The sequence below is a fragment of the Nyctibius grandis genome, chromosome 11, assembly GCF_013368605.1.
Source record: "Nyctibius grandis isolate bNycGra1 chromosome 11, bNycGra1.pri, whole genome shotgun sequence".
NCBI lineage: Eukaryota > Metazoa > Chordata > Aves > Nyctibiiformes > Nyctibiidae > Nyctibius > Nyctibius grandis.
Genome location: NC_090668.1, coordinates 27006748 through 27032606, shown reverse-complemented (window position 1 = coordinate 27032606; position 25859 = coordinate 27006748). Strand labels below are relative to the sequence as shown.

The window sequence follows — 25859 nt, the reverse complement described above, 5'->3', positions numbered from 1 at the left end:
AGTGGGAGCACAGCTAATTAACGCGGTTTTCCTGCGATGCCCACCCTGTCCGCAGGGGCTTGGTCACACCTGGGGCTGGTCCCTCTGCCCACGGGCAGCAGGGCTCATGTGCCGCCTCGCAGCCTCCCCAGGTCTCGTGCGTGCCCATCACCGTGGTGTCTGACCGACCCGGTGCTCCTGGCTGCGGGGAGCCCATGGGATACAGGAGCACCAGGGCCCTCCCTGCCCTGCACGGGCTCCAGCCACTGCCAGCACCCAGTTTTGCCCTGGCACAGCACACAGGGCCAGGATGGAGCAAAGGAATCAAAGTGAGACGAGAGAAATAGATGGAGAAACTGGGTCCTCTCCTGTCCCACGTGTGGTACCTGGGAGTGGCTGCGCAGTCACCGGGGTGCCCTAATGAGAGGCGGAGGGTGGGACTGGAGAGGATGGTGTCGAGGGGTGCCGATGCCCCTGCATGCAGAGGGACCAGGTGGCTCGAGGGACTGCAGCGTGCGGGGACGGATCAGCCCCCCGCTGTGTGTAACACCCACCAAGGGGAAGGCCACGAGTGGGGACGTCCCGTGGTCAGCAACATGTGCAGGGCTGGACGTGGAGGGTGCTTCCCTGGGGCAGTTGGAGTGGGTGCCTGGGTTGGTGCCCAGCTGAGCACACCCCCACAGGTTGGGGGTCCCACCTGGCCTGGGGGTCCTGCTCAGTCTGGGGCTCATGGCAAGCCAGGGCTTGTGCCAGCTCCGGGTCGATCCCAGACTGGGCATCCCCACTTGGCTGGGGGTCCTGCCGCACCCGGGGGTCCCATCTGTGCCGGGGGTCCCATCTGTGCCAGGGGTCCCTCTTGGCCCGGGGCTCTGGCTGTACCGGGGGGTCCCGTGTGCGGGGGGTGCCCCTTGGCTTGGGGCTCCTGCTGTGCGTGGGGGTCCCGAGCGGGGCGGGCGCCCCCGGCACCCCTTGGCCCGGGGGGCGGCCCCGGGGAACGGCAGCGCGGCCGCCTCCGCAGCCGGCGGCAGGGCCGGCCCCGCACGGAGCGGTTCGGCTCGTCTCGGCCCGGCTCGGCTCGGCGCTGACGGGCTCCCGGTGCCGGCCCCGGCGTCACATGACTCGCCCGTCTGCGGGAGTCGCGGCTCCGGGACGCGGCGCTCCCCGGGCAGAGCGGCGGCGGGGCTCGGCCGCGGCATGAGCCGCCGCGGCGGCCGCCGGTTCTCCGGGGGCAGCGGGCGCCGCTGATGCGGGCGCGGGGGTTGCGGGGGCTGCGGCTGCTGCTGCTCGCCAGGGACCGCCCGGCGGCGACCATGTGAGGAGCTGGCGGTGCCCACCAAGATGCAGAAGGGGATGCGGCTCAATGACGGGCACGTCACCTACCTGGGGCTGCTGGCGAAGAAGGACGGCGCCAGGAAGGGCTACCTGAGCAAGCGGAGCTCCGACAACACAAAATGGCACACCAAGTGGTTCGCGCTGCTGCAGAACATGCTCTTCTACTTCGAGACCGACTCCAGCTCCCGGCCCTCGGGGCTCTACCTGCTCGAGGGCTGCGTCTGCGACCGGGCGCCCTCCCCCAAGCCCTCCCTCTCGGCCAAGGACTCCCTGGAGAAGCAGGTGGGCACGACGGGGGCCCGGGGCCGCCGCCCCCCTTCCCCTCCCGCACCGGCCGCTGGTGGAGGGGGATGCCCCGGGGCCGTCCCTGCCCCCGGTCCCGCCCGGGGCTCCGGCCGCGGCCCCGCGCTCCCCCGCAGACTCAGCCCCGTTCCCCGGGGCTCCGGCCGCCGCCGCGGAGCTGCCCCACGCGTGACCGGGGCGGGGGATGAGGCCGGGATGCTGCCCGGGGCTGCAGTGCCGGTCCCCCGGCCGCGCTGCCAGCGCACCCCGGGGCAGCGGGTGAGTTCCGTACGGGGTGCCGGGCCCTGCCCAGACCCCCTCCCCACCCCCCCCGCCATCGCGGTTAATTAACCGCCGGTAATTGGCGGCGGGGCTGCGGCGAGAGGCGCCCCCCGGCGGCCACGGGCCGCGCTTGGCGCAGCGGGGCCCCACGCGTGTCCGCGGCGCGGCCCGGCCGAGGGGTCGGGGCCCGGGGGGTTGCTGTGGCTCGGCCCCTCGGCTTCGGTGGTTCCCAGCCTCACGCAGCCCCCCCCGAGGTTTGCGGGGGGCAAACCCCCCCCGGCCCCGCGGCGTGGGCAGCCTGGGCCGTGGGTGTGCGGGGGGGGCGCGGGGCCTTGTTCTCACGCGGGTTTCGCCCCGTTCCTGCCCCCCGCACCCCGCGGGCTGCGCTCCTGGCGGGGACCCGGCTGGCCAGGCCGCGCACCCACTCCCCGGGCGGTGGGAGAAGCGGGGCTGGGGTCCCCCCGTGCCACGCGCGGGGCTGGCACCCTCGCCGGGTGGTGACGCCTGCGGGTGGAACCGCTCTGGAACAGCGAAGCCATCGCGAGGGCCTGGGAGGATGCGGGGCTCCCTGGCGGGGCCTGGGGATGGCAGCCCCCCATGGGCCCCAGGGTGGGTGTCTCTCCCCGGGTGTGCCTTTCCCGGGTGGGCACGGTGGCACCCAGCCGCGCGGTGGGCAGTGCTGGCATCCCCGGCGTGGCTGGTGGGGTTGGGGCTCAGGGTGCGCCACCGAGTTGGGGTTGGTGCCGGGTCGGGGGCGAGGAAGCACCTGGGGTGCAAATCCCCGTCCGTTGCTGCCGTAACGTCCAGCATCCCCTCGGTGTCACGGACGTGGAGAGGAGCCCGTGGCGGCTGGAGTCACCCCTCGACCGCTGTGCGTGGAGCGTGGCCGCGTGCCCCTCGGGTGCCCGCGGGGCGGATGGCACCGGGCAGCCCCTCGCAGGGAGGAGCGGGGCGGTTTTCCGCGCTGGCGGCCCAGGCTGGGTGCGTGCGGGAGCACCCTGCATTTCGGGGCCCGCTCTGCAGGTCTTGCATAATTTGTGGCTCAGCAGGCTCCGGGGAGGTGGGGGTGAGCTGGCAGCGTGCAGGACAGGCCCCCCGGGACCCGCCTGGGCAAGGGGCCGGCTCCAAGGAGGCAAGCCCCTTAATTGCCTTTGGCTAATCGTGGCCCGCTCAGCCACAGGAGCGAGGCAGCGCAGCCCCACCGCTCCGGGCACCTCTCCTCACTCCCAGCAGGGTCACGGGAATATTTCCCTGTTCAGATCAAAATACCCTTCCTTTTTGCAGCAGCGGGGCCTCCTCACAGCCCTGGCCCTGCGCTGGGGCAGCCCCCGGGCACCACGCTGGGTGGTGGCAGTGGGGAGGGGTCTGGGTCTGCGAGGGGGGCACGCTGCTGACCTGTCCCTTCAGGTAGTGATGTAGTAAATGTTGTTGGTATCTCGGGTTTGGCTTAACCAGGCTTGCTTGCAGGTTCTGACTCCAGGGATTTTCCCCCAGGTGAACGCAGAGGGGAGGGTGTCGCAGCCCCTTCCCCTTTCAGAATTCACCTGTGAGATTCATCCTCAGGGTAAACGAGGGGCTGCTGTCACGGTGAGATCCCACCACACCAAATATTTACCAGGCCGCCGATCCGCGCCGCTTTACCGAGGCTTAGCATCTGCCTTGTAATTTTGTATAATTCATTAGGACAAATTGAAATGAAAGTGCTCACGCACCTGAATGCCGGCTGCTTTGCAAACTAATTAATGGCACGGGGTGAGGTGGGATGAGCAGCAGAATATTGATGGTGCAGCTCTGCAGCACGGGGTCTGCGAGGGGAAGGGGCCCGAGTTCTGCCAGCCAGGTAAAACCTTTCCCTCCAGCTCACCCAGTACCGCGCTGCGTTCGGCATCGCCGGATCTTCCTGTGATGGGAAGGTGCCGAGGAAATTTCTAGCATTGCCCGTGTTCAGCATTAATTGTTTTCTGAGGGTATTTATCTATCCGGGCAGTTACAGCTGGAGCTACGAGGACAATATTCCCTGCAGCAGAGGAGTGTCAGGTTTAGATTCCTTCTTCACTGGAGTAGAGCCTGAAAGGTTTGAAATTCTCCTCAAAGGAGAAGGTTTAGAAGGTGGGTCTTTCAAAACCCTCTCTTCTGTAGAGTTCATGTATTTTGCTTTGCTGGGACGTTTTTTGCTGGGGACGTGGTGTGTTTTTAGCGTGTATGTGTGGGAATAAAGGAGCGAAGTTATTTGAAGAGCTGAAACACCTCTAGATTTGGACACCTCTGACTTGGACACCTCTAGAAACTTTATTTTCTGCTTTTGTTACATTTTTCAGCAAATGAAATTTTCTTCAAACCCGTTCAATCTGGAAGATGTTTGGTTGTTGGGTGGGCTGTGGGCTGTGGTCTGCGGGGTCCGCCTGAGTGGATGACCCCTCCCTTTTATTCCACCGTGGTGTCCCCAGGGACCCTCCGTCGCCGGCCCCCCCGAGGGTCAGGGTGCTGGGATGTGCTTTCCCGTGGTCATATCCCCCGCCCCTTGGTGGAAGGGGCCGTGAGGGACCCCCTGGGTCTGCGTTGCGTCGGGTTTGCAGACCCCTGAGTCGGGTTTGCAGACTGGTCCCCCGGTGCCGTGCGTGACTCCGAGCCAGCAGCCCTCTGTGTCGCAGACGAGAGCCAACGTGGTGCTGGGTCAAGTGGCAGCACTGTGCCAAACCCTTGACTGGAAGCTCAGAGGCTCTCTCGAGCCGTGAGTCTTTTTTTCCCCACGAAGCCTGGGCTGCCCTTGTGAACACACAGCCTGTGCCTGGAGATTTTCCCCCCATCTCTGAGCCTTTGCCAGGGACGGGTGTAACGTTTATCGTCTGGGGAAGGGATTTGTGCCACGATGCAAAGGTGAGGGCGAGCGGTCGGTGGGTGGGCACGCGTGGCGGGGGTCTCCCAGCAGGATGGGAGAAGGCTTGTGGGAACAGTTCCCACCGCCACAGCAGGGAAGGAGTTTGTCACCCATCTCCCTGGCGTGTGCCCAGCCCCAGTCCTGCTCGCTGCCCTGCACAGCTGAGGAGGGCACGGGAGAGCCACGTCTCAGCACCAGCAGCACAGGGTAGCGGGTGCTGAGCAGAGACAAAGCGCTGTCACCGAGGGCACCTGGTCTGGTGGCACCTGTCCCTGGGTCACTGGAAGAGCTGGAGGGAGGCGACATGGGGTGCTTGGGCACCTCGGGGACGCCTGTCCTTGTGGGATGTCAGGCACCTGCAGCAGCCCCAGCCAGCCCGGCAGCTCCGTCTCCCTGCGTGGGACGTGCCCTCTCTCTCGGAGCCCCAGCCCCGCTGGCAGCTGTCCCTGGCAGCAGGAGAGCTCGGGCACCTCTCTGAGGGTGCAGCAGTGCAAGCCACGGGATGCGGCCGTGCCTGTCCCTGCACGGGGGGCTCACCTGGGCAGAGCTCCCGGTACCCTCAAAGGGGCTGCTGGGGGTGAGCCAGGGACGGGCGCTGCTCCCTCTGATGAAGTGGGTGGTGACGGCCCCTCTGGAGCAGCCAGGCCTTCTCCTCCAGCAGCAGTGCCCTTGCCACACGGGCATCCCGTGCCAGCCCCACACCCAGCTGCAGCCGAGCCCATGCAAAGCGTGCTCTGCACAGGAGGGTAACGCGCTTCGTGTCTTCTGGAAAAGTCTGTCTTTCCTTCGGGGTGTCTGTGAGCGTGCTGCTGCCTGGGTGCCGTCTTTCTGATTATTCGTAAGATGCTTATTCAAAGGAGAGGATAATGTCGTGTGATCTGTGCAACTGTTGAGGTGTTGGAGCGAGTGCAGAGGAGGGCGACCAAGCTGGTGAAGGGTCTGGAGGGTCTGACCTGCGAGGAACGGCTGAGGGAGCTGGGGGTGTTTAGCCTGGAGAAGAGGAGGCTCAGAGGTGACCTTAGTGCAGTCTACAACTACCTGAAGGGAGGGTGTAGCGCAGTGGGAGTCGGCCTCTTCTCCCAGGCAACCAGCGCTAGGACAAGAGGACACAGCCTCAAGCTTGGCCAGGGGAGGTTCAGGTTGGACATTAGGAAGCATTTCTTGTCAGCAAGGGTCATTAGCCATTGGAAGGGGCTGCCCAGGGAGGTGGTGGAGTCACCATCTCTGGAGGGGTTTAAGAAAAGCCTGGACATGGCACTTAGTGCCCTGGTCTAGTTGCCATGGTGGTGTCAGGGCAATGGTTGGCCTCGATGAGCCCAGAGGGCTCTTCCAACCTGATCGATTCTGTGATTCTGTGCCAGGCCGTGGGGACGCTGTCGGTGGTTGGATTGTTGAGAAAAAGTGGGTTTGTGCATCCAAACTCTGAGCTGGAGAAGTGAAATAGGTTTTGAAATATTTTGGTTGCCAAAGTCAGTAGAGGTTGGTTTCTGATAAAGCAAAAAGGCCAAGAGCGTTTTCACCTGTAAAACAAACACTCTGAAAAAGAAACTGGTATTAAAAGGTTGAAAAGGACATTTTTCAATATGATATTTTTTTTTAATGTACGGACCACTAAGAGATCTCTTGGCTTAAGCTGTTTGGCTCTTCCCATCAGCTTAATTCCCCTTGACTCGCTCGCTTGGGTCTTTGCCATGCCAGCCAGCCTCTTGGATTGTCCTGTGGGATTTTTATAGACTTTAATTTAAAACTTTTTTCCTAGGTTTGTGTACTTTTAGGCTTCCCGCAACGAGCTGAACGCGGCGGTAACTCATACCAGCAGCACAGAAACCTAAACCTGTTTACGTGCAATCTGATTTTTTGGAGCGTAAATCACAATTTGTGAACCTAAACCTGAAGTCGTTATAAATTTGGAGATTATCCTACTGATTATTTTGGCTCAGCATTATATACCGCGCAGGCCTCGCCGGTGCCACACAGGCCTGCGTGCTGCTCTGCCAGCATCCAGGTTGTTGGGGCTGGAAAATGCTCTGCTCTGAATTTAAGAAAAATACTGGAATATGCTGATTTTTACTTTTGGAAACAATGCGTCGTTTTAAAGCTTATTTGAATTTAGATTCACAGGATCACAGAAGGGTTTGGGTTGGGAGGGACCTTAAAGACCATCTAGTTCCACCCCCCTGCCACGGGCAGGGACACCTTCCACCAGACCAGGCTGCTCCCAGCCCCATCCAACCTGCCCTTGAACACTGCCAGGGAGGGGGCAGCCACAGCTGCTCTGGGCAATTTATTTATTTTTTAATTTATTTATTTCTTAATTTATTTATTTATTTCTTAATTTATTTATTTATTTCTTAATTTATTTATTTATTTCTTAATTTATTTATTTATTCCTTAATTTATTTATTCCTTTATTTATTCCTTTATTTATTTATTCCTTTATTTATTTATTCCTTTATTTATTTATTTATTTCTTAATTTACTTCTTTCTTAATTTATTTCTTTATTTCTTTCACAGAATCACAGAATCACAGAATGTTAGGGATTGGAAGGGCCCTCGAAAGATCATCTAGTCCAATCCCCCTGCTGGAGCAGGATTCTTTTTCTTTCTTTCTTTCTTCCTTTCTTTCTTTCTTTCTTCCTTTCTTTCTTTCTTTCTTTCTTTCTTAATTTATTTATTTCTAAATTTATTTTTTACTTTATTTTTAATTTATTTTTAATTCATTTTTAACCTATTTATTTAATTTTAAAGTTATTTATTTATTTATTTAACTTTAAATTTATTTTTAATCTATTCATTTATTTTTAATTTATTTTTTTAAAAATTTATTTATTGGTTATGGCATGCCTGGCTCTGCTTTGCCCTTCTCCACCTTCACTCCCACAAACCCAAAAACGGGCTGGTTTGTCCCCGGCGCCGCGGTGCCGGTGCCCGCCCGAGGGTCCCGCGGCACCAGCCCTTTGCTCCCGGTGTCCTGGGCCGCGGGCGCTCCCGGTGTGCTGGTGGCTGTGGTCGGGGACACAGGGCAGCACGGTGCTGTTGTACCCTCCCCTCGGTAAAAATAGCCGAGCTGGCGCCAGGGAGTTGTTGCAGAGGTGATGGAGGGAGCGGAGTTTGGGGAGCGGGCTCGGGGGGCGTTGGGGTGGCTCGTCCCCGTGGCACCGGGGGCTGGGAAGAGGCTTTCCCACCCTGTGTCCCTGCGGCCAGGACACCAGTGCCCTGGCACGGCTGGTGACGGTCCTGAGCGGGTGTTCGAGGGGGAGGATTTCCAGACCCGCCAACCTGGCGAGCTCCTTCTAACGCCGTTGGCAGGGGGAGGGATGTCGGGGAGGTGGGCGTGAGGCAGAGGCGTGACTACCCACGCGGTTTCAGAGACCAGCAATTCCTGGTGGATTTTCCGTCGGAGATGTCTTGTTGCCAATAAAAGCCTTTGGGGTGGGAGGGAGAAGGAAAGGGGATGGGATGTGAGGGGCTGTGGGGCTGCGGCAGCTCCAGCCGTGTCCCACAGACGGGGATGAGCTGCTGGCCCCGCTGCCCGAGCTCGTGCTGGCCTGTCTGCGGGGTTGGGGAAGGGGTGGGAGATGGACGGGGTGTCCATAAGGAGAAAACTTGTCTGCAGGATCAGCAATAAAAAGATATTGCACCTCAAGGGTCCTGGGCAGGAGTAAAGGAGTCGCATCTTCACAGGGTCGCAGCAACAACCAGCTGCCCCCGAAGGCGAAAGAGCTGTTTGTGAGGGGGGTCTGGGGTGGCCCCGGGGCAGTGCGGGGTCCCCGGGCTCCTCTGCGGGACCCCAACGTGCTGAGCGAGCTCAGAGGGTGCTGCCCAGCGAGACCCAACCTCTGGGTGGGCACAGTGCGGGGTGGGGGGGAGCTGGGTGTCTGTCCGTCCAACCGTGCTGCTGCACCAGCATCACCCAGGAGCAGAGACGGCTGCACCTCGGCTCCACGGCTTCACCGAAAGCCTCCTGCATCCATGTCGGGATGAGCTTTTTCTGGTGGGTTTCGCCGGAGCCCGGCTATTCCGGGCAGCATCCGTGCCTGTTTCCTTGGAGACCGCAGGGATGCGCCGGAGCAGCGCAGAGCCCGGCCGACGTGGGCTGCCACGGCCCGCAGCCAGCGCAGACCCCGTCACTGCCCGGGGAGGCTAAATATAGCCCCGGGCACGGTGTCACCCGTCGGAGCCACCGGCGGGCAGGGTGCCAGCAGCCCGGTGCTGGGTCTGGCTCGATGCCCGTGTGTGTCCATCCCTTTCCCCACGTGTGGGCTGTCCCCGGGGTGATGCCAGTCCTCGGTGGGTTTAGGGTCATCTCAAGTTTGCCCAGCGGGGTTTCCCCTCGGAGTGTTTCTTGCCCCGTCCCCACCTGCGCCATGGCTGTGCCACCTCAGCAGCGAGGGGCAGCTTTGCCCCAAGCGCCCCCAGCAGCGTGTCCTGGTGTATTAAAATGGTTTTTTTTTTTAAATGGGGCGACTTGTGGTGGATCCTAAAGCGCTTTTCCAACGGCCGCGTGCGAGCGAGCGGTAACCTCACCCTCCCTTTGCCCTTGCAGCATTACTTCACCGTTAATTTCAACCACGAGAACCAGAAGACCCTGGAGCTGAGGACTGAGGATGCCAAGGACTGCGACGAGTGGGTGGCAGCCATAGCTCATGCCAGGTATCGCCCTCCGCCAGTGCCGACACGGGGATGGGGGTGTCGGAGGCGAAGCCCAAGGGCGGCTGCGGGCAGGGAGTGGGCAGGGAGTGGGCAGGGAGCCGTCCGGCCGGGCACTGCCAGCCGGCAGAGCAGGGCAGAGCACCTTTGGGGACCCTCGTGCGGAGCAGGAGGCTGCACTCAGATGTGCCCCCCCCATCCCTGTGCCTGCCCATCCCCGTCCCCATCCCGTGCAGCGCGGCCGCCCTGTGCTGCCTGTCCCAGCCCAGTGCCAGAGGGATGCCCGGTTCTCTGCCAGGCTCTAACACCATCGGGAGGGGTTTAGTCTGGAATAGCCAGAACGGTCAGAAGGTTTTTCCAGGCCCATGTGTCCGTGCTGGGGGGATGCTGGCGCAGCCGGTTGTTGCCCAGGGGCGAGCGGTCGGGAGGCGGCATGGCACAGCCACGTGTCCGGCAAAGGAGGGTGCCAGGCTGGCAGCGAGGTGGGCTGGGGCAGGGGGGTGTCATACGCAGGGGATCGGAGAAATCCCATCTGCTGCAGCACCCTAACGGGAGCAGATGCTCCCGAGAGCTTGCGCCACACGGGTCCTCCTCCTCGTTACACTCTTTGGGATGTGGCAGGCGCGAGGTGGTTGGCCACGGGGTTTATTTTTCCCAAATCTCCTACAATTTGCTGAAAATTCGTGTGGTCTTCTCTGTCTGCACCCCCGCGGGGACCCCGAGTCCCGCCCACGTTGCTCAGGTCCGAGTTGCAGCATCCCGAACTGCGAGAGCCGCCCCCCGGTGCGCTTGCCCTGTGGGTACCCAGGGGGCAGGGGCAGCGCGTGGGCAGCGGGCAGGAGACCCCCCCCCGCCAGCAAACCGCAGCGTGCACACCCCTGATCGGTGTGCCCATCCCGGGGGGCCGTGGCGGTGGGTCGGGGGGATGAGGGGTGCTCACGGCCGCGTCTGCCCACAGCTACAGGAACCTGGCGACGGAGCACGAGGCGCTGATGCAGAAGTACCTCCATCTCCTGCAGATCGTGGAGACGGAGAAGACCGTTGCCAAGCAACTCCGGCAGCAGATCGAGGACGGGGAGATCGAGATCGAGCGCCTGAAGGCCGAGGTGAGGAGCCCGGCGTCGCCCTGCCGATGCGCTGCCGCTCCCCGGGGTGACCGGCAGGCTGCGGGCGGCATCGCCACGCTGGCAGGGACTGGGGGACGTCACAGCTGGCATTTACACTTGTTTTAGTGACACGAGGCTGGCCCTTCTCCTGCGGAGAGGGGCGAGGGCATCGCCTGTGTTGGAGGTTTTCCTTGCCGGTGCCACCCTGGCACAGTGTGTGCGTGGGGCTCGGACGCTTCACCGAGGAGGGGGCATCGATTCAGTGTGAGCTGCCCATCAGACCCAGTGCCCGTGGCTCGTCCCAGCAGCTCTCGCAGCAGCCGGCTGTGCAGTAGTTTGTGGTGCTGGGTCGTAGGGAGGGTGGCACAACGGTGCCGAGGGCAGCTCGTGTCTCTAAGGCACTGGGAGGGGGATGCTTGGGGGTCTGGGTCCAGCCCTGGGTCGGGGCGAGCTCTGCTCCCCCGGCGTGAGGGGCAGGGGGGAAGCGGTGGGGCGATGGGCATCCTGATGGGCTTTCGGTCAGGGCAGGGGGGAGATGTGAACCCTGCAATGAGCCGAGGGGTCGGGATCAGCGGCGCCGGGTGGAGCTGCCGCCTGTCCCCTCCCCTGCGCCCAGGTACGCGGGATTTTACTTTGCGTTGGCTTGGGTTTTATTTAACTCTTCCCCGTGCTTTGAAGCAGAGATCAAATAATCAGCTTCTGCTTTAATGTGCAGATTTTGCTCACTCAATTGAAAAAAAAAAAAAATCAAAACCAAAATAAAACCGTGGCACCGGCAAACCCGCTCCGGGGGTCCTGGCCGAGACGCAGCCGGAGCCGTGGGGGGAATGGCTTCGGTGCTCTTGAACACTGCACGTGGGCCAGCCCCGTCCCCGTGCCGGGGGCCAGCCCCATTCCCGGGTGACCACGTTGACCCGCGGCATTTTTAGCTTCTTACGGCGTGAAAACGTGTAGTTGGGAAGAGGCGTTTCACCTCGAGTGTTCAGGGTTTCATGGAGGTCGGTTCACCCCCCCTGTGCCCGCAGATCGCCTCCCTGCTCAAGGACCACGAGCGCATCCAGGCTGGCCAGACCAGCGCGCCCAGTGACGACGACAGCGACATCAAGAAGATCAAGAAGGTGGGTGGTGGCGGGCGGGCATCATGGTGGCACGGCAGACACGCTTTGAGCAGGGCTGGTTGGCCTGGGGGAGCCATCTGAGGCGGTGCCTCTGCTGACAGGGGTTGTTGGAGGAGGAAAATGTGTTCTGCAAAATTGGAAACCCTTCTGCTGGGTGTGTTTGCTCCCTGGGGTGCTCCCCGGGTGCTGCCCCGCGCAGGGGACGTGGGGTTGGACCCCACGGGCTCGGGGCAGCGGCTGCCTGCAGGGACAGAGCTCTGGGCAGGGAGCGGGATGTGCTGCGGATGCTCCTTCACGTGAGGAAGGGCTGGAAGCTTTTGTGGGTGTCTTGATCCATCCCTGCGTGTGTGGGTGCACAGACGTGCCGGCGCTGGGGGCTTTGGTGCCCTGGTTCACCGGGGGGTGCTGGGCAGGGCTGGGGGTCTCCAGTCGTGCTACCCGGTGTCAGGGCTGTGCCCGGGGAGGTCAGGAGTTAACAGGGATCCTTGCTTCCCGTGGGAGTCTTCCGTGCATCCCTCTGCGAGGGAAAAGAGGCCGTTGTCTGCAGTAAGGTTCGTCCCCCGGGCCCTGACGCGGCTCCCCCGGCAGGTTCAGAGCTTCCTGCGGGGCTGGCTGTGCCGGAGGAAGTGGAAGACGATCATCCAGGACTACATCAGGTCCCCCCACGCCGACAGCATGCGCAAGAGGAACCAGGTCGTGTTCAGCATGCTGGAGGCCGAGGCCGAGTACGTCCAGCAGCTCCACATCCTCGTCAACAACTTCCTGCGGCCGCTGCGCATGGCCGCCAGCTCCAAGAAGCCTCCCATCACGCACGACGATGTCAGCAGCATATTCCTCAACAGGTGGGTGTCATCCTGGGCCCCGAGAGCCTCCGTGCAGGTGTTGGTGGCCGCAGCCGCTGCCCTCCCCCAGGAACAGGCTGCCCAGGGCAGTGGTGGGGTCACCATCCCTGGGGGGATTCAAAAGCCGTGTAGAATTATAGAATGGTTTAGGTTGGGAGGGACCTTAAAGCTCACCCAGTCCCAACCCCCTGCCACGGGCAGGGACACCTTCCACCAGACCAGGCTGCTCCCAGCCCCATCCAACCTGGCCTTGAACACTGCCAGGGAGGGGGCAGCCACAGCTGCTCTGGGCAACCTGGGCCAGTGGCTCGCCACCATCACAGCAAAGAATTGCTTCCCAATATCTCATCTCAATCTCCCCTCCTTCAGTTTAAAACCGTTCCCCCTCATCCCATCACTCCATGCCCTTCTCAAAAGCCCCTCTCCAGCTTTCCTGTAGCCCCTTCAGGCGCTGGAAGGTGCTAGAAGGTCTCCTCGGAGCCTTCTCTTCTCCAGGCTGAACAAAGATGTATCCAAGTGTAGATGTGGTGCTGAGGGACGTGGGTTAGTGGTGGCCTTGGCAGTGCTGGGGTAACGGTTGGACTCGATGATCTCGAAGGTCCTTTCCAACCATTCATCTGGGATGGACCCAAACTGCAGAACCCCCGTCCCAGTTTTCCCCCCACACCTGGGCTCGTGTGGAGCCAGGGCCTTGGCTGGGGCCAGCATGCGCCCGAGCCCCCCACTCTGCCCTGTCTCGTCTCCGTGGCCTGGAAGGGGTCCCTCGCCGGGGGGTCTCTTGGAGATGGTGCCTTCACTCTGCGGGGCCGGGCTGGGAGCGGGTCCTGCTCATTCCCCTGCGGGAAGGGGTCTGGGCTCCCCCTCATTTGGGGTTCACTTCTGAGGGGAGCTTCGGGCTGCTCAGTCCCTCCCCCTCCTCCTCTGCCCTCACCCCCCATTCCCCGTGTGCCACCAGGGACCCTCGCTGCACCCCCCCCTCCCCAGCCCGTCTGAGAGCCCCCCTGCTCCCCTCTGGGCTGGTGATTTCATCTCATTCCTCATTCCTTCCCACTCACTCATCTCTCTTTTCACCCCTTGGTTTATCTTCCAGCGAAACCATCATGTTTTTGCACCAGATCTTCTACCAAGGCCTGAAGGCGCGGATCTCCAGCTGGCCGACGCTGGTGCTGGGTGAGCGCCGCGGCCCCTCGCGCGTTTCCTTCCCCTTCCCCACGCTCCTCCCTCCGTGTCGGTCACGGCAGTGAGGACCCGAGCGAAGAGACGGAGACACCCGGCTGCTGCGGGGCGGTGGGAGGGGGGCTGCGATGGGTTAGACCCTCTGCGGGGTGTCTAAACCCCAACGTGGGGCTCGCAGGAGCAGCGCGAGGCCGCGGGTGGGGGCCGGGGGGCCGTGCCGGGGCGCAGGCCGGAGCAGCACACCCACCTCCCCGCGCCCCTCTGCCTGCAGCCGACCTCTTCGACATCCTCCTGCCTATGCTGAACATCTACCAGGAGTTCGTGCGGAACCACCAGTACAGCCTGCAGATCCTGGCGCACTGCAAGCAGAACCGCGACTTCGACAAGCTGCTCAAGCACTACGAGGCCAAGCCCGACTGCGAGGAGAGGACCCTGGAGACCTTCCTCACCTACCCCATGTTCCAGGTGACCGCTGATGTCGGGGGCAAACCCTGGCCCCACAGCGAGCATCGGGTGGTGGGGAGGCACAGCCCGGGCGAAGGTGGCCTGGGGCTGGACCCCGCGTGGTCCCACGCTGCTCTGGCCGTTGCTGGGCTGGTGGGTGCTGCGGGAGGACTCTCTGGGTGACGCTGCTGGCTTCCCAGTTACCCCACGCTTCTGGGACGCGGGTGGGGCACAGCAGGGCCCTGGGCACAACCCCACGCCGTTCCCCCGCTTCGTTAGGTGTTAGCACAAGGAGCTTTGGAGCTTTCTTAACCTCCCAGACCAGGGTGTCCCCAGCCATGGTGTCCCCAGCCACGGTGGCTCTGGGAGTAGCACCCACAGCCCTCTGTGCCCCCCTCCATCCCACTGCCCCCCACACTGTGCCGTGGCTGATGCCCCGCTCTGCTCCGTTGTGCCGCAGATCCCCAGGTACATCCTGACGCTGCACGAGCTGCTGGCTCACACCCCGCACGAGCACGTGGAGAGGAACAGCCTGGATTACGCCAAGTCCAAGCTGGAAGAGCTGTCCAGGTCAGAGCCGGGGCTGCGGGGCCGGGGCAGCTCTGGCACCTGGGTGGTTCAGCTGTGGAGGGCACGGTGTGCAGGGAGAGGGGCTGGGGTGGGCAGACCCCGACCCACAGGGTTTATGGAGGGTGCGGCACTGGTGGGACCAGCCTGGCCTGGGTGTTCGTACAGCACCCACAGGGTGAAGGCGGTGGGGATGGTGACGGAGGGGCTGTGCCATCCCGCTGGGGTGGGACGCGGGAGAAGCTCGGTCCTTCGTTCGCTCGGAGCCCGTTGGCTGTCCCCAACAAGGACAAACCCTCTTGGGAGCCGTTGGCCCGGGGAGATGTGCCTGCTCGGGCAGGGCTGCTGGGGGTGGCATCGCGGGGAGCTCGCCCAGGTGCCCCCGGCTGCCCCGGCCCTGCCCGCTGCTCGGGCGCAGGCAGCGAGCCAAGCCCTGTGCCAAAGGTGCCCGGCACTGCTTCAGCCAGGACCTGCCCTCCCATCGCCCTCATCCTCCATGGTTGGAAGGCTGAGACGTTCCAGTGCCGCCTCCTGCCCTCCCTGTGCCAGCCCATCCCTGGAGCCTGGTGGCTTCTGGCCAGGGCTGCATTTTCCAGGGCTCCTTAGTGATGAAATAGGGGTTTGGAGGGCTGGGACGGCTCTGAGGGTCTGGCCCTGTGCCCCTCCGGTGCTGCTGGGGCTGCCCCATGCCAAGGGGCCGAGTGCCCCCGAGGTCCCTGCAACGAGCACCCGGCAATTGGCCGCGATTCCCCGTTCTGACCCTCTCCCTCCGCAGGCCACGGGCCGACGTGTCGGTGTGTCCATGCCAGCCTATTGCCACGGCACCAAACCCACCAGCCCGGGGTGATCCGTAGGGAGAGTTCCCATCTCTTTTCCCACCCCTCGAGGAGCCGGGATGTCGGTGGGGGGGAGGATCTGTCTGCCCTGACTCTGAATTCTGTGATTTCCGAGCAAGAAGCGCTTGTGTTCCTGTATGTAGAAATGTGGAGGCGCAGCCCGGGCTGGCGTGGGGGTTACCTGGGCTCCGGGGTCTGTGCAGACACAGATCACTGCTATAACACCCTTTGATTCTGCTCCTACCTCGTGTGCCCAAAGGGATGCGCTGGGACAAGCGCAGATCTCGCCCCAGCCCCAATTTTCCCTCCTCCCTCCTCCAGGATAATGCACGACGAAGTGAGCGAGACCGAGAACATCCGCAAAAACCTGGCGATAGAGAGGATGATCATCGAGGGCTGTGAAATCCTGCTGGACACCAGCCAGACCTTCGTCAGACAAGGTGCGGGGTTGGTGCCGCCGTCCCCCCGCCCCGCGCTGACACAGCCCCCGTGCCCCCGTCCCCATGCCTGCTGAGCTGGGACGGTTACAAACAGAACATTTCTGCATTTTCTCTGCCCCAAAGCGCCTTCGGGCGGCCTCAGCGCCGCGTTCAGTCGCATCGCAGGGCAGGACGTGCGTTCTAGCTGTTACTGGTTCCCTACCCCCTGGCACGCTTGGTCCCGGGGGAGCACCCACGCGCTGGGGGTGCAGGGGTGGGCTGGGGGCTGTGGCTGGTGCCCACCCAGTCTCTGGGGCCCCGTAACCCGCCCAGCTGGTGGCTCATGGGGGTGGTCCCAGTCCCAGCCCGGGCGCTTGGGGATGACACTTGGGGCACACAGCGATGCCCCGCTGCAGGGACCGTGCCCTGAGAGCTGCCCCGATGACGGTGTCGGGGATGGGTCCCGATGCTGGTGCCAGGGTGGGGTCCTGGTGCCGGTGCCAGAGTTGGATGCCGGTGCTGGGGTTGGATCCCAAAGCCGGTGCCAGGGACGGGTCCTGATGCCAGGGATGGGTGCTGGTGCCGGGGAGGGGTCCTGATGCTGGTGCTGGGGATGGGTCCCAGTGCCGCTGCCGGGGATGGTGCCGGGTCCCGGTGCCGGTGCCAGGGCCGGGTCTCTCCCCTCCGCAGGGTCCCTCATCCAGGTGCCGATGTCAGAGAAGGGGAAGATCACGCGGGGGCGGCTGGGCTCGCTCTCGCTGCGGAAGGAGGGCGAGCGGCAGTGCTTCCTCTTCTCCAAGCACTTGATCATCTGCACCAGGGGCTCGGGGGGCAAACTGCACCTGACCAAGGTGCGAGGGGCCGGCGCGAGGGGACTCGGGGCTGTGGGTGCTCCCCGGGGCGTGGGGAGGGGGCAGAGGGTGGTCCCTGGGTACTGGCCGGGTCTCCTGGTGACGCCGGGGTCTGGGGGCTGCCTTGCCCTCCCCTGGGTGCTGGGCTGGGAGCGGGTGGGTGATGGGATTTCTCTTCGCGTTTGTCGGTGGAAGTTCTGCAGTTAATTGAGCAGGAATCTTACAGGGACGGCGCGTCGCTGGCGTTAAATTATCAGTTTGAAAAATTACCGTCCGTGGCAAAGAGCTGATAATTACAGCAACAGACTTGAGGAAAAATTTAATTTAAAGCTTGTATTAAATAATTTATAAACTAATTTTTATTTATCGGTTATACAAGGAAAACTGCCACATCCCAGCAGCCAGGAACTGCTTTTCCCCAGTGAAGGCAGACGCTGTGCTGGCTGCGGGCTGCGTGCGCACCCTCGGCAGCATCGCCCTGTCCCGGGGGCGGTGGGCTGTGACACGGGGCGGGGGGCCGGGGCAGCCCCCCGGGGGGGGATCCTGCCACTGAGCCCCGACTCCCATCCCCGCAGAACGGCGTGATCTCCCTCATCGACTGCACGCTGGTGGAGGAGCCCGAGAGCACCGACGAGGACGGTAGGTGCCGTGTCCGTGGCTGGGGGCTGATGGCAGCGGGGCCAGCGCTGCCCGTGTCCTCTGTCATGGACATAGTGTCACAGACTCCCAGCCTGGTTGGGGTGGGAAGGGGCCTCTGGAGCTCATCCAGCCCAGCCCCTGCCCAAGCAGGGTCACCCAGAGCACGTTGCACAGGGTCGCGTCCATGTGGGGTTTGAATATCTCCAGAGAAGGAGACTCCCCTCTCCCCGGGCAGCCTGTGCCAGGGCTCTGGCACCCTCACAGCAAAGAAGTTCCTCCTCATGTTCAGATGGAACTTCCCATGTTTCAGCTTGTGCCCGTTGCCCCTTGTCCTGTCACTGGGCACCACTGAGAAGAGTCTGGCCCCATCCCCTTGACACCGCAAAATGCACCAAACTCCTTAAAACCTTACTAGAACCCGTGCTGGGGCAGAGGGCTGGGAGATCTTCTCACAATCACTGTGTGTGCTTTTTCTGTTCCAAAGCAAAAGCATCGGGGCAAGACATCGACCATCTCGACTTCAAGATCGTGGTGGAGCCCAAAGACTCCTCGTCCTTTACGGTTATCCTTGTGGCCTCATCCAGGCAGGAGAAGGCTGCGTGGACCAGCGACATCAGCCAGGTAGGAGGGACCCACAGGGAGGAGGTGTCGGGGCACGGGGTCCCTGGGGACGCGCAGCCCCCATGGAGTCCCGGCTCGGCTGCAGTGGCGTTGGGCACCCAGGATTAACCCTCAGCGGCTGCTGCGGCTCTGCTGCCCGCCCTCGGGCATCTTGTAACAACTTACACCTGCTCTTTGTTTGCTTTATGCAAATGACTTGGAAAATATGTTTTCCCAAGCGGCAGAGAGGTTACTGGTGAAGTCAGCATCGCCTCCTGGCCACCTCTGCTGTGCCGTGTCCTTGCCTGCATCCCCCTGCAGAGTGCTGGTCCCCAAGGGGAGCCGTGGGCAGGAGCTGGGGCCGGCCCCACGCGGGGAGGTGGCAGCTCCTGGTCCCCCTCTCTCCCCCTGCCCACGCTGGGGTCTCCAGCCCAGCAGAGCCCGCGGCGCCAGCAGCGAGGGGAGCGGTGCCGCGGTGCTGCCGGCTCTGCCCCGAGAGCATCCAGCGGTGCGGGCGGGGAGGGGAGTTTGGTGACAATGCTGAAGGAGGGGAGGGGGCTTCTGGCAGCTCTTGTGGTGCCTGGTGTGTGCCAGCACGCCCTGCGCCGGGGCCGGAGCAGGGAGCAGCGCGGGGTGACGCTTCCCCAGGGGTGCAGGAGGGTGGTCATGAAGCTCCTGTTTTCAGGCAGAAGCTCTTGCCCTTCCAGCCGTGTGCTCCCAGCCGGGGTGTCCCCTCGGGCGCGGGAGATGGGTCAGCAGGGACGGGTCTTGTCTGGGTAGGACCAGGCTCGGGCTCTCTCATGGCCCATCCAAGCGTGGCCGGCAGCGGGGCCGTCCTCGCCGCCTCCATCCCCCACCTCACACCGTGTCTCTTCCAGTGCGTGGACAACATCCGCTGCAACGGCCTCATGATGAACGCCTTCGAGGAGAACTCCAAGGTCACCGTCCCCCAGATGATCAAGTGAGTGCTGTGGCGGGGAGCATTGGGTCCTGCCGGCCCCACGGCACGGCCCCCGCGGCCGCCCGTCGCGTGCTGGGGCACTCGGGTGTGCTGCGCCCAGCCCGGTGATTAGGAGAGCTAATTAGCTGGGAGGGGAGATGTGTGTGGGACTGTGCTCGGGGAGGGGGGGAGGTCAGAGAAAAAATAGGAGTAGTGAAGGAGTAGGGGGGAAAACCCCCGGCGAGAAGGGTGTGGAGGGCTGCGGCTCGGTGGGTGCTGGGGTGCGAGGGCTGCCCTGGCACGAGGTGGGATGTGGGCGGCACAGCCGGTGGGACAGGGCACCGTGGGGGTGTCCCCGCTGCTGCGGGCCTGCTGGCACCCCCAGGGAAGGGTCCTGGTTCCTGGCGGGGGGGCAGGGACTGTCTGTCACTCCACGGCTTTTGCACAACCCTCTTGTTGAGCACTGGGCAGAGTTTATCATAGAATCACAGACTGGTTTGGGTGGGAAGGGACCTTAAAGCCCATCCAGTTCCCACCCCCCTGCCACGGGCAGGGACACCTTCCACCAGACCAGGTCGCTCCCAGCCCCATCCAGCCTGGCCTTGAACACTGCCAGGGAGGGGGCAGCCACAGCTGCTCTGGGCAACCTGGGCCAGGGTCTCACCACCCTCACCCTGTTCTGGGCCGCAGACCCCCTGGCTGCCGGGGGGCTGTGCCGTCCCCGCACGCCTCGGGGGGAAGCTGCCCGCGCGAAACAGCTCCTGGTTCCGTTCCAGGCTGGAACCACAGATCTCTTGTTTCCCCGCAGGTCTGATGCCAGCTTGTATTGTGATGATGTTGACATTAGGTTCAGTAAAACGATGAATTCCTGCAAGGTCCTGCAGATCCGCTACGCGAGCGTGGAGCGGCTCCTGGAGAGGCTCACGGACCTGCGCTTCCTCAGCATCGACTTCCTGAACACGTTCCTGCACTCCTACCGCGTCTTCACCACCGCCCTCGTCGTCCTCGACAAGCTCATCACCATCTACAAGAAGCCCATCAGTGCCATCCCCGCACGGTGAGGCTGTGGGGCATCGCTGCAGTGCCCGTGCCCGGGACCTGGCCTGCCCCTAAGGGGCTGGCGGAGTTTATGGGGGGGCTGCGGCATCACTCCTCTGTCCCCTCCTCTGTCCCAAGCCAGGCCTCTGCTCCCCAGACCCGCCCCGAGCTCTGCAGTGTCCCTGCTCCGGGGGGGCTGAGCAGTGGGAGCGGGGGGCTCGCGCTGGCCGTGCCCAGGGGGACGCCCCGGAGCCCCCACGGCCCCTCGGGCAGAGCAGGCGTGAGGTCAGCCTTCCCCCGTCTCTCCACCCAGGTCCCTGGAGCTCCTGTTTGCCAACAGCCAGAACAACAAGCTGCTGTACGGCGACCCCCCCAAGTCCCCCCGAGCCAACCGCAAGTTCTCCTCGCCCCCGCCGCTCTCCATCTCCAAGTCCTCGTCCCCCAGCCGGCGGAGGAAGCTCTCCCTCAACATCCCCATCATCACGGGCGGGAAGGCGCTGGACCTGGCCGCCCTGAGCTGCTCCTCCAACGGCTACGCCAGCATGTACTCCTCCATGGCGCCCTTCAGCAAGACTACCCTGGACATCAACAAGCTGTACGTGTCCAGTAACTACCCCAATAAAATCCCCGACGAAGGGGAAGCAGCCTTGGAGAAGCAAGAGGAGTCGCTGCCAAGCAAACAGGGTGAGTCGCGGTGGGTTAGCGGGCGGGTGGGCGTCCGGCAGCTGGTGGGGAGGGGGCTGGTTTTGGTGGGCGCCCGGTGCAGGGTGCAGGGACACGTGTAGGGGATCGGGCACACTGCACCCGGGGGCTTTGCAGCCCCGGGCTGGGGCAAGCGGCCTGGCTGTGTGCTGGGGAGGGGTGGGCGCGGGAAGCCCCCAGCCCCACTAACAGGCACGCAGAAGCCCCCTGGGGAGACCAGTGGCAGTGGTGGTGGCAGTGGTGGTGGCAGTGGTTGGGCGGTGGTGGTTGGGCGGTGGTGGTGGCGATGGTGGCAGTGGTGGTTGTGGTGGGTGGTGGTGGCAGTGATCATTGCAGTGGTGGTGGCAGTGGTGGTGGTCACGGTGGTCGCAGTGGTGGGCAGTGGTAGTGACAGTGATCGTTGCAGTGGTGGTGGCAGTGATGGTGACAGTGGTGGTGGCAATGGTGGCAGTGGTGGTTGTGGTGGCGGTGGTGTTTGCAGTGGTGGGCAGTGGTGGTGGCAGTGGTGGTGGCAGTGGTGGCGGTGATGGTGGCACTCGTGGTGACAGTGGCGGTGGTGGTGCTCTTGGTGACACGGTAACTCGTGGTGTGGCCTCTGGGAGGCTCAGCCACGGGGTGTTGGGGTGGGAGGGCCGGAGCCGGTGAGCACAGCCTCCGCGCTGGCCACGCTGGCGCCGTGTGTGGCACGGGGAGCTCCTGCCTCCCTCCTGGGGGTTCTGCGCTGCCTGAAAGCTGAGTGAGGTGTAATAACAAAGCAAAAAACCACCCAAAAAATCCCTCACCACAAAAAAAACCCACCCCAAAAAACCCCCCGGTACCTGCGGGACTCTGGACCTCCCCGTGCCCGGCTGCTCCGTGCCTGGCGGGGATGGTTCAGGCTTAAGGGAAATCGGGAGGAGCTGGAACGTGGCTGCGAGGCAGATGTGCCCAGCGGTGACGGTGACCGTGTCCCCTCTTCCCCCAGGCTCGGAGGTGTCCGTCAGGGAGGAGTCGGACACGGAGCCCAACCAGAGCGATGAAGCTGAAGCCGAAACTTCCCCAACAAAATCCCCGACGACCCCTAAGTCCATCAAGTGCAAAAATTCATCAGGTAACGAGTGAGCCGAGAGCTGTCCGGCGCGGGGGTCACCCAGGGCTGCCTGCTGCCCTCGAACCCTTTGTTGTCCTGCAAGAGGAACCGGCCTCAAGTTGCCCCAGGGGAGGTTTAGATTGGAGATCAGGGACAATTTCTTCACCAAAAGGGTTGTCAAGCGCTGGCACAGGCTGCCCAGGGCAGTGGTGGAGTCCCCATCCCTGGAGGGATTTAAAAGCCGTGTAGATGTGGTGCTGAGGGACATGGGTCAGTGGTGGGCTGGGCAGTGCTGGGGTAACAGTTGGAGTCGATGATCTTATTATGGCGCGGGGGCACCCAGAGCTGCCCACCCCTTCGCCCCAGCCCTCCATGAGGAGCAGCCCCGCGTTGCCTGTCTGCACCCACCACCGTGACCCCCGTTCCCATCCTGCCCCGACCCAGGGGGCTGCCCGTGCGCCGGGGCCGCGGGAGGGGACCTGTCTGGGGCCGCGGCGGTGGCCGCAGTGGTGTTGGCTTCCTTCTCCCCCCAGATTTCTCCTTGTTCTCTTACAACAACGGCGTGGTCATGACGTCCTGCCGGGAGCTCGACAGCACCCGCAGCGCCCTGTCCGCTGCCTCTGCCTTTGCCATCGCCACGGCGGGAGCCAACGAGGGGACACCCACCAAGGAGAAGTACCGCAGGATGTCCCTGGCCAGCGCAGGTACCCTGCCCCGGGCTGCCCAGGGCGCGGGGATGCATTTTCGGGGTGCCCGGTTCCACCCTGCTTGGCTGGGAGCCCGGAGCACCCCCAGCCCAGTGCCTGCCCACGGTTCCTGGGTGCCTGGGCACTGGGGTGCCCAAGGGATGCAGAGAGCTCAGCCCTTCGCCCCCGCGGCCGGGCTGTCCGTGCCCCCCCGGGTGTCCTTCCAGCGCGGAGCCTCCCCAGCGTGGCTTGGGCAGCTCAGGGGTGCTGGGGGCTGCAGCCGTGCTGAGGGCTCGGGGCAGTTTCAGGCTTCCCGACGGACCAGCGGAACGGGGACAAGGAGTTCGTGATCCGGAGAGCGGCCACCAACCGGGTCCTCAACGTGCTGCGGCACTGGGTGTCCAAACACTCGCAGGTGGGCTGCGGGGGGCTGGCGGGGGGTGGGTGCTGCGGGGGACCCTCCTTCCCTGCCGCCCTGAATTTGGGCGTTGTGCCGGGTGGCTCAGCCAGGCTCCAGCTGGAAAGACAATTTGGCATTTCTTTTTTAATTAAGTGAATGAGTGGCCGTGGGGAGGAGATGCAAACTGCGAGGGGGGGGAGCTGGAGCCCCGGCTGGGCTCGGTGGGAGCGGGGCTCCGGTTAGAGGGCTTCACGCTGGGGTCGGGGTTAGGAAACCACGTGGCTTTCCTCACTGTCCCCATCCCTCTCTGCTGCTGGGGGCACTGGGAGCAGTGCCATACTGGTTGTCACTGGGAAGCCCCCACGCCTCTCCCAGGCCGGGTGATGCCAAGGCGATGGTGCAGAACGAGCCCGGTGCCTTCCTGGCTGGTTCCCATTTGCTGGGCGCTGCGGGGTGGGAGTTGGCAGGGGAGAGGCAGCCCCTGCCCCGGCCGGGCACCGCGGGGCCGTCGTGTGAGCGGAGCTGCTGGGCATCGCCATTACGGCGTGACAGCGCGTTCACACCGTGACTGTGCCGGCTTTGGCAGGACTTTGAAACCAACGAGGAGCTCAAGTTCAGAGTGATCGGCTTCCTGGAGGAGGTTATCCACGACCCCGAGCTCCTCACCCAGGAGCGGAAAGCGGCCGCCAACATCATCAGGTGACGGGCCGCGGGCGGGGGGCTGCGTCCCGCTCTCGCCTGGGCTGGGGTCTGCAGGGGGACGTGCGGTCGGGTGCTTTCCCAGCCCGAGTGACGCTGTGTTCTCGTGCCGTAGGACCTTGACGCAGGAGGATCCAGGAGACAATCAGATAACCCTGGAGGAGGTCCTGCAGATGGTAAATACTTCTCTGGTAGCTCGGTGTGGCGACGGGGAGCAGCTGAAGGCCCCCACGCCCCGGCACACCCAGCGCGGTGGAGGGTGGCTCTCCAAGCCCGCTGTCCGGGCGTGTGGCTGCCAAGCAGGGACAGGTTTTCTGGGGATGGGGCCAGCTGTGAGCACAGCTGGATCTGTTACTGGCAGAGGCAACACCAGTCCTGCCCACTGGCCATGTTGGTCCTCCCGCACCGCCGGCAGGGTGACTGTGGTGGGCATGGAGATGTGCCTGCCCGAGGGACGCAGGAAAACCCCGTGGGTTTCCACCGTGTCCCCTGTGTCCCCAAACCTGTGCCAGTGCTGCCACGTGCTGGTTCCAAGTGACGGGAGCTGCTCCCCCGGGAGCAGAGCCCTGGGAACGTGCGATGGATTTAAACCTTGGGGGTGGCTGCGGGGTGTTTGCCGCCTTCCTGCATGCAAAAAACTCAAGAGCCCCTTTAGATTGGCCTCGTGCACCCGGGACAGCAGCAGCTCTGGCCCTGGGGCTGCGCGTGGCGGGGGCCCCTCGGGGGTTTGAGCCTTTGTCTGCAACCAGGAGTGCTGGAAACTGGCCGGGGCTGCCCCCGCAGCCTGCACCCCCTCCGCAGCCTCTCCACGGGCCCTCGAGCAGAGGAAGCGCAGGAGCTGCTTTCGAAAGTCGCTTCTTGCTGCCGGGAGGGGATTGTGCAAGGGGCTGTCACCTCCTTGTCACCTCGTGCTCCCGGGAGGGTTTCCGGGGACCGGCACCCCGGGGGTGCCTGGAGCCGCTGCTTCCCCGAATGAAGCCCCTGCTCTGGGGAGGGGGCTGGAGGGAGGAGCTGCCTCTTCTCAGGGTGAAGCAGCACCCAGAGCAGGGGGCTCCGCTGGCCACGGCATCGCCTGCACGTCCTGCACCCCCAGCCACCCCGCAGCGTGGTCCCCGTGCGCTGCTGTCCCCCTGCACCGCTGTCCCCAGAGCCACCGCTGCTGTGTCCGGGTGGGGGGATGCTGTGGCAGCCTTTGGGACAGTTCCCAGCTGGGAGAACCCTGAGTCCGGGCTGTGCTTGTGCTGGAGCGTGGCGATGGCCCCGCACACTCTGTGTGGGTCTGGGGCCACCGGCTCTCGCTGCCAGCCCGGGGGGGCACCCCGAGTGCCCCCTACACCTGCAAGCGCCACTTGGCCCGAGCCAGGCAGCGGGACCGGGGATGTCCCTGCTCTCCTGCTCTTCTGGGCCCCCTTGGAAGAGCCGTCCCAAGCAGCAGCAGGGTCCAGAAGCTGCCAGCCCCCCGGGCATGAGGCGGCAGCCTGATTACTTAGAGAAGATTAATTAATTTTGTGTCTGAGATGATAACGTAATTAAACCCGTTGTGTTCGCGGGCTGTGTGTGGCCGGCACTGCCCAGCGCTGGTGGGTCGCAGGCTGCGGTGCGGTGCCACAATGGGGAAAAGCCATTGGCTTGGGAGCCCGACTTGGGCTTCGATTTTATGTGCATGAAATGTAGAGAGGTTCTTACTGTGCCCTTAACCCACGAGCCCCCGTCGGTGCCTTTGTCGCTCAGGCTGAGGGAGTCAAAGCAGAACCTTTTGAAAACCACTCGGCCCTGGAAATAGCAGAACAGCTGACGCTGCTGGACCACCTGGTCTTCAAGAAGATCCCGTATGAGTGAGTGATCCCCAGGGGGGTTCTGGTCGCCCAGGGCTCCGTGCCCACCTCCCCCTCAGCCAGCCTGGCCCAGGCTAAACCCAGCAGCTGAAAACCCTTCCTGGCTGCCGCCTGCTTTGCAAGTGGCCCAGGCTGGGCTTGAGCCCAGATCTGACCCTGTGGCTTCCCCACTGGCATCCCCGGGGTGATTGGCTCTGGGAGAGCCTCCCATGGCCATCGTGGTTTGGAGCACGTCTGTGCTCTCCCTTCCCAAAGGCCCCGGCACCTCCATCCTGTGGAGCTCGCAGGGCTTGGGCGTCCCAGAAAAATGGGGAATAAACGTTGACCTGAACGTTGTCGTTTGCAGAGAGTTCTTTGGGCAAGGTTGGATGAAGCTTGAGAAGAACGAAAGGACTCCTTACATCATGAAGAACACAAAACACTTTAACGATGTAAGTGCCAGGGGAGGTTCAGGTTGGACATCAGGAAGCATTTCTTCTCAGCAAGGG

General features: G+C 63.4%; 1 protein-coding gene across 1 annotated transcript in view; it reads left to right on the top strand.

Annotated features, from left to right (window-relative positions):
* Positions 1–1317: 1317 nt before the first annotated feature.
* RASGRF1 (Ras protein specific guanine nucleotide releasing factor 1) overlaps positions 1318–25859 on the top strand; it is a 28981-nt gene continuing 4439 nt past the window's right edge. The window contains exons 1-22 of the mRNA XM_068410514.1: positions 1318–1593; positions 9301–9407; positions 10363–10510; positions 11536–11628; positions 12217–12470; positions 13561–13640; positions 13918–14111; positions 14551–14660; positions 15815–15933; positions 16603–16763; positions 17339–17402; positions 17887–18023; positions 18881–18963; positions 19751–19999; positions 20294–20664; positions 21647–21772; positions 22285–22455; positions 22746–22852; positions 23424–23536; positions 23652–23712; positions 25268–25371; positions 25718–25802. Of these exons, the coding sequence (XP_068266615.1) occupies positions 1318–1593; positions 9301–9407; positions 10363–10510; positions 11536–11628; positions 12217–12470; positions 13561–13640; positions 13918–14111; positions 14551–14660; positions 15815–15933; positions 16603–16763; positions 17339–17402; positions 17887–18023; positions 18881–18963; positions 19751–19999; positions 20294–20664; positions 21647–21772; positions 22285–22455; positions 22746–22852; positions 23424–23536; positions 23652–23712; positions 25268–25371; positions 25718–25802 (3213 nt within the window). The remainder of the gene's footprint in view (positions 1594–9300; positions 9408–10362; positions 10511–11535; positions 11629–12216; positions 12471–13560; positions 13641–13917; positions 14112–14550; positions 14661–15814; positions 15934–16602; positions 16764–17338; positions 17403–17886; positions 18024–18880; positions 18964–19750; positions 20000–20293; positions 20665–21646; positions 21773–22284; positions 22456–22745; positions 22853–23423; positions 23537–23651; positions 23713–25267; positions 25372–25717; positions 25803–25859) is intronic.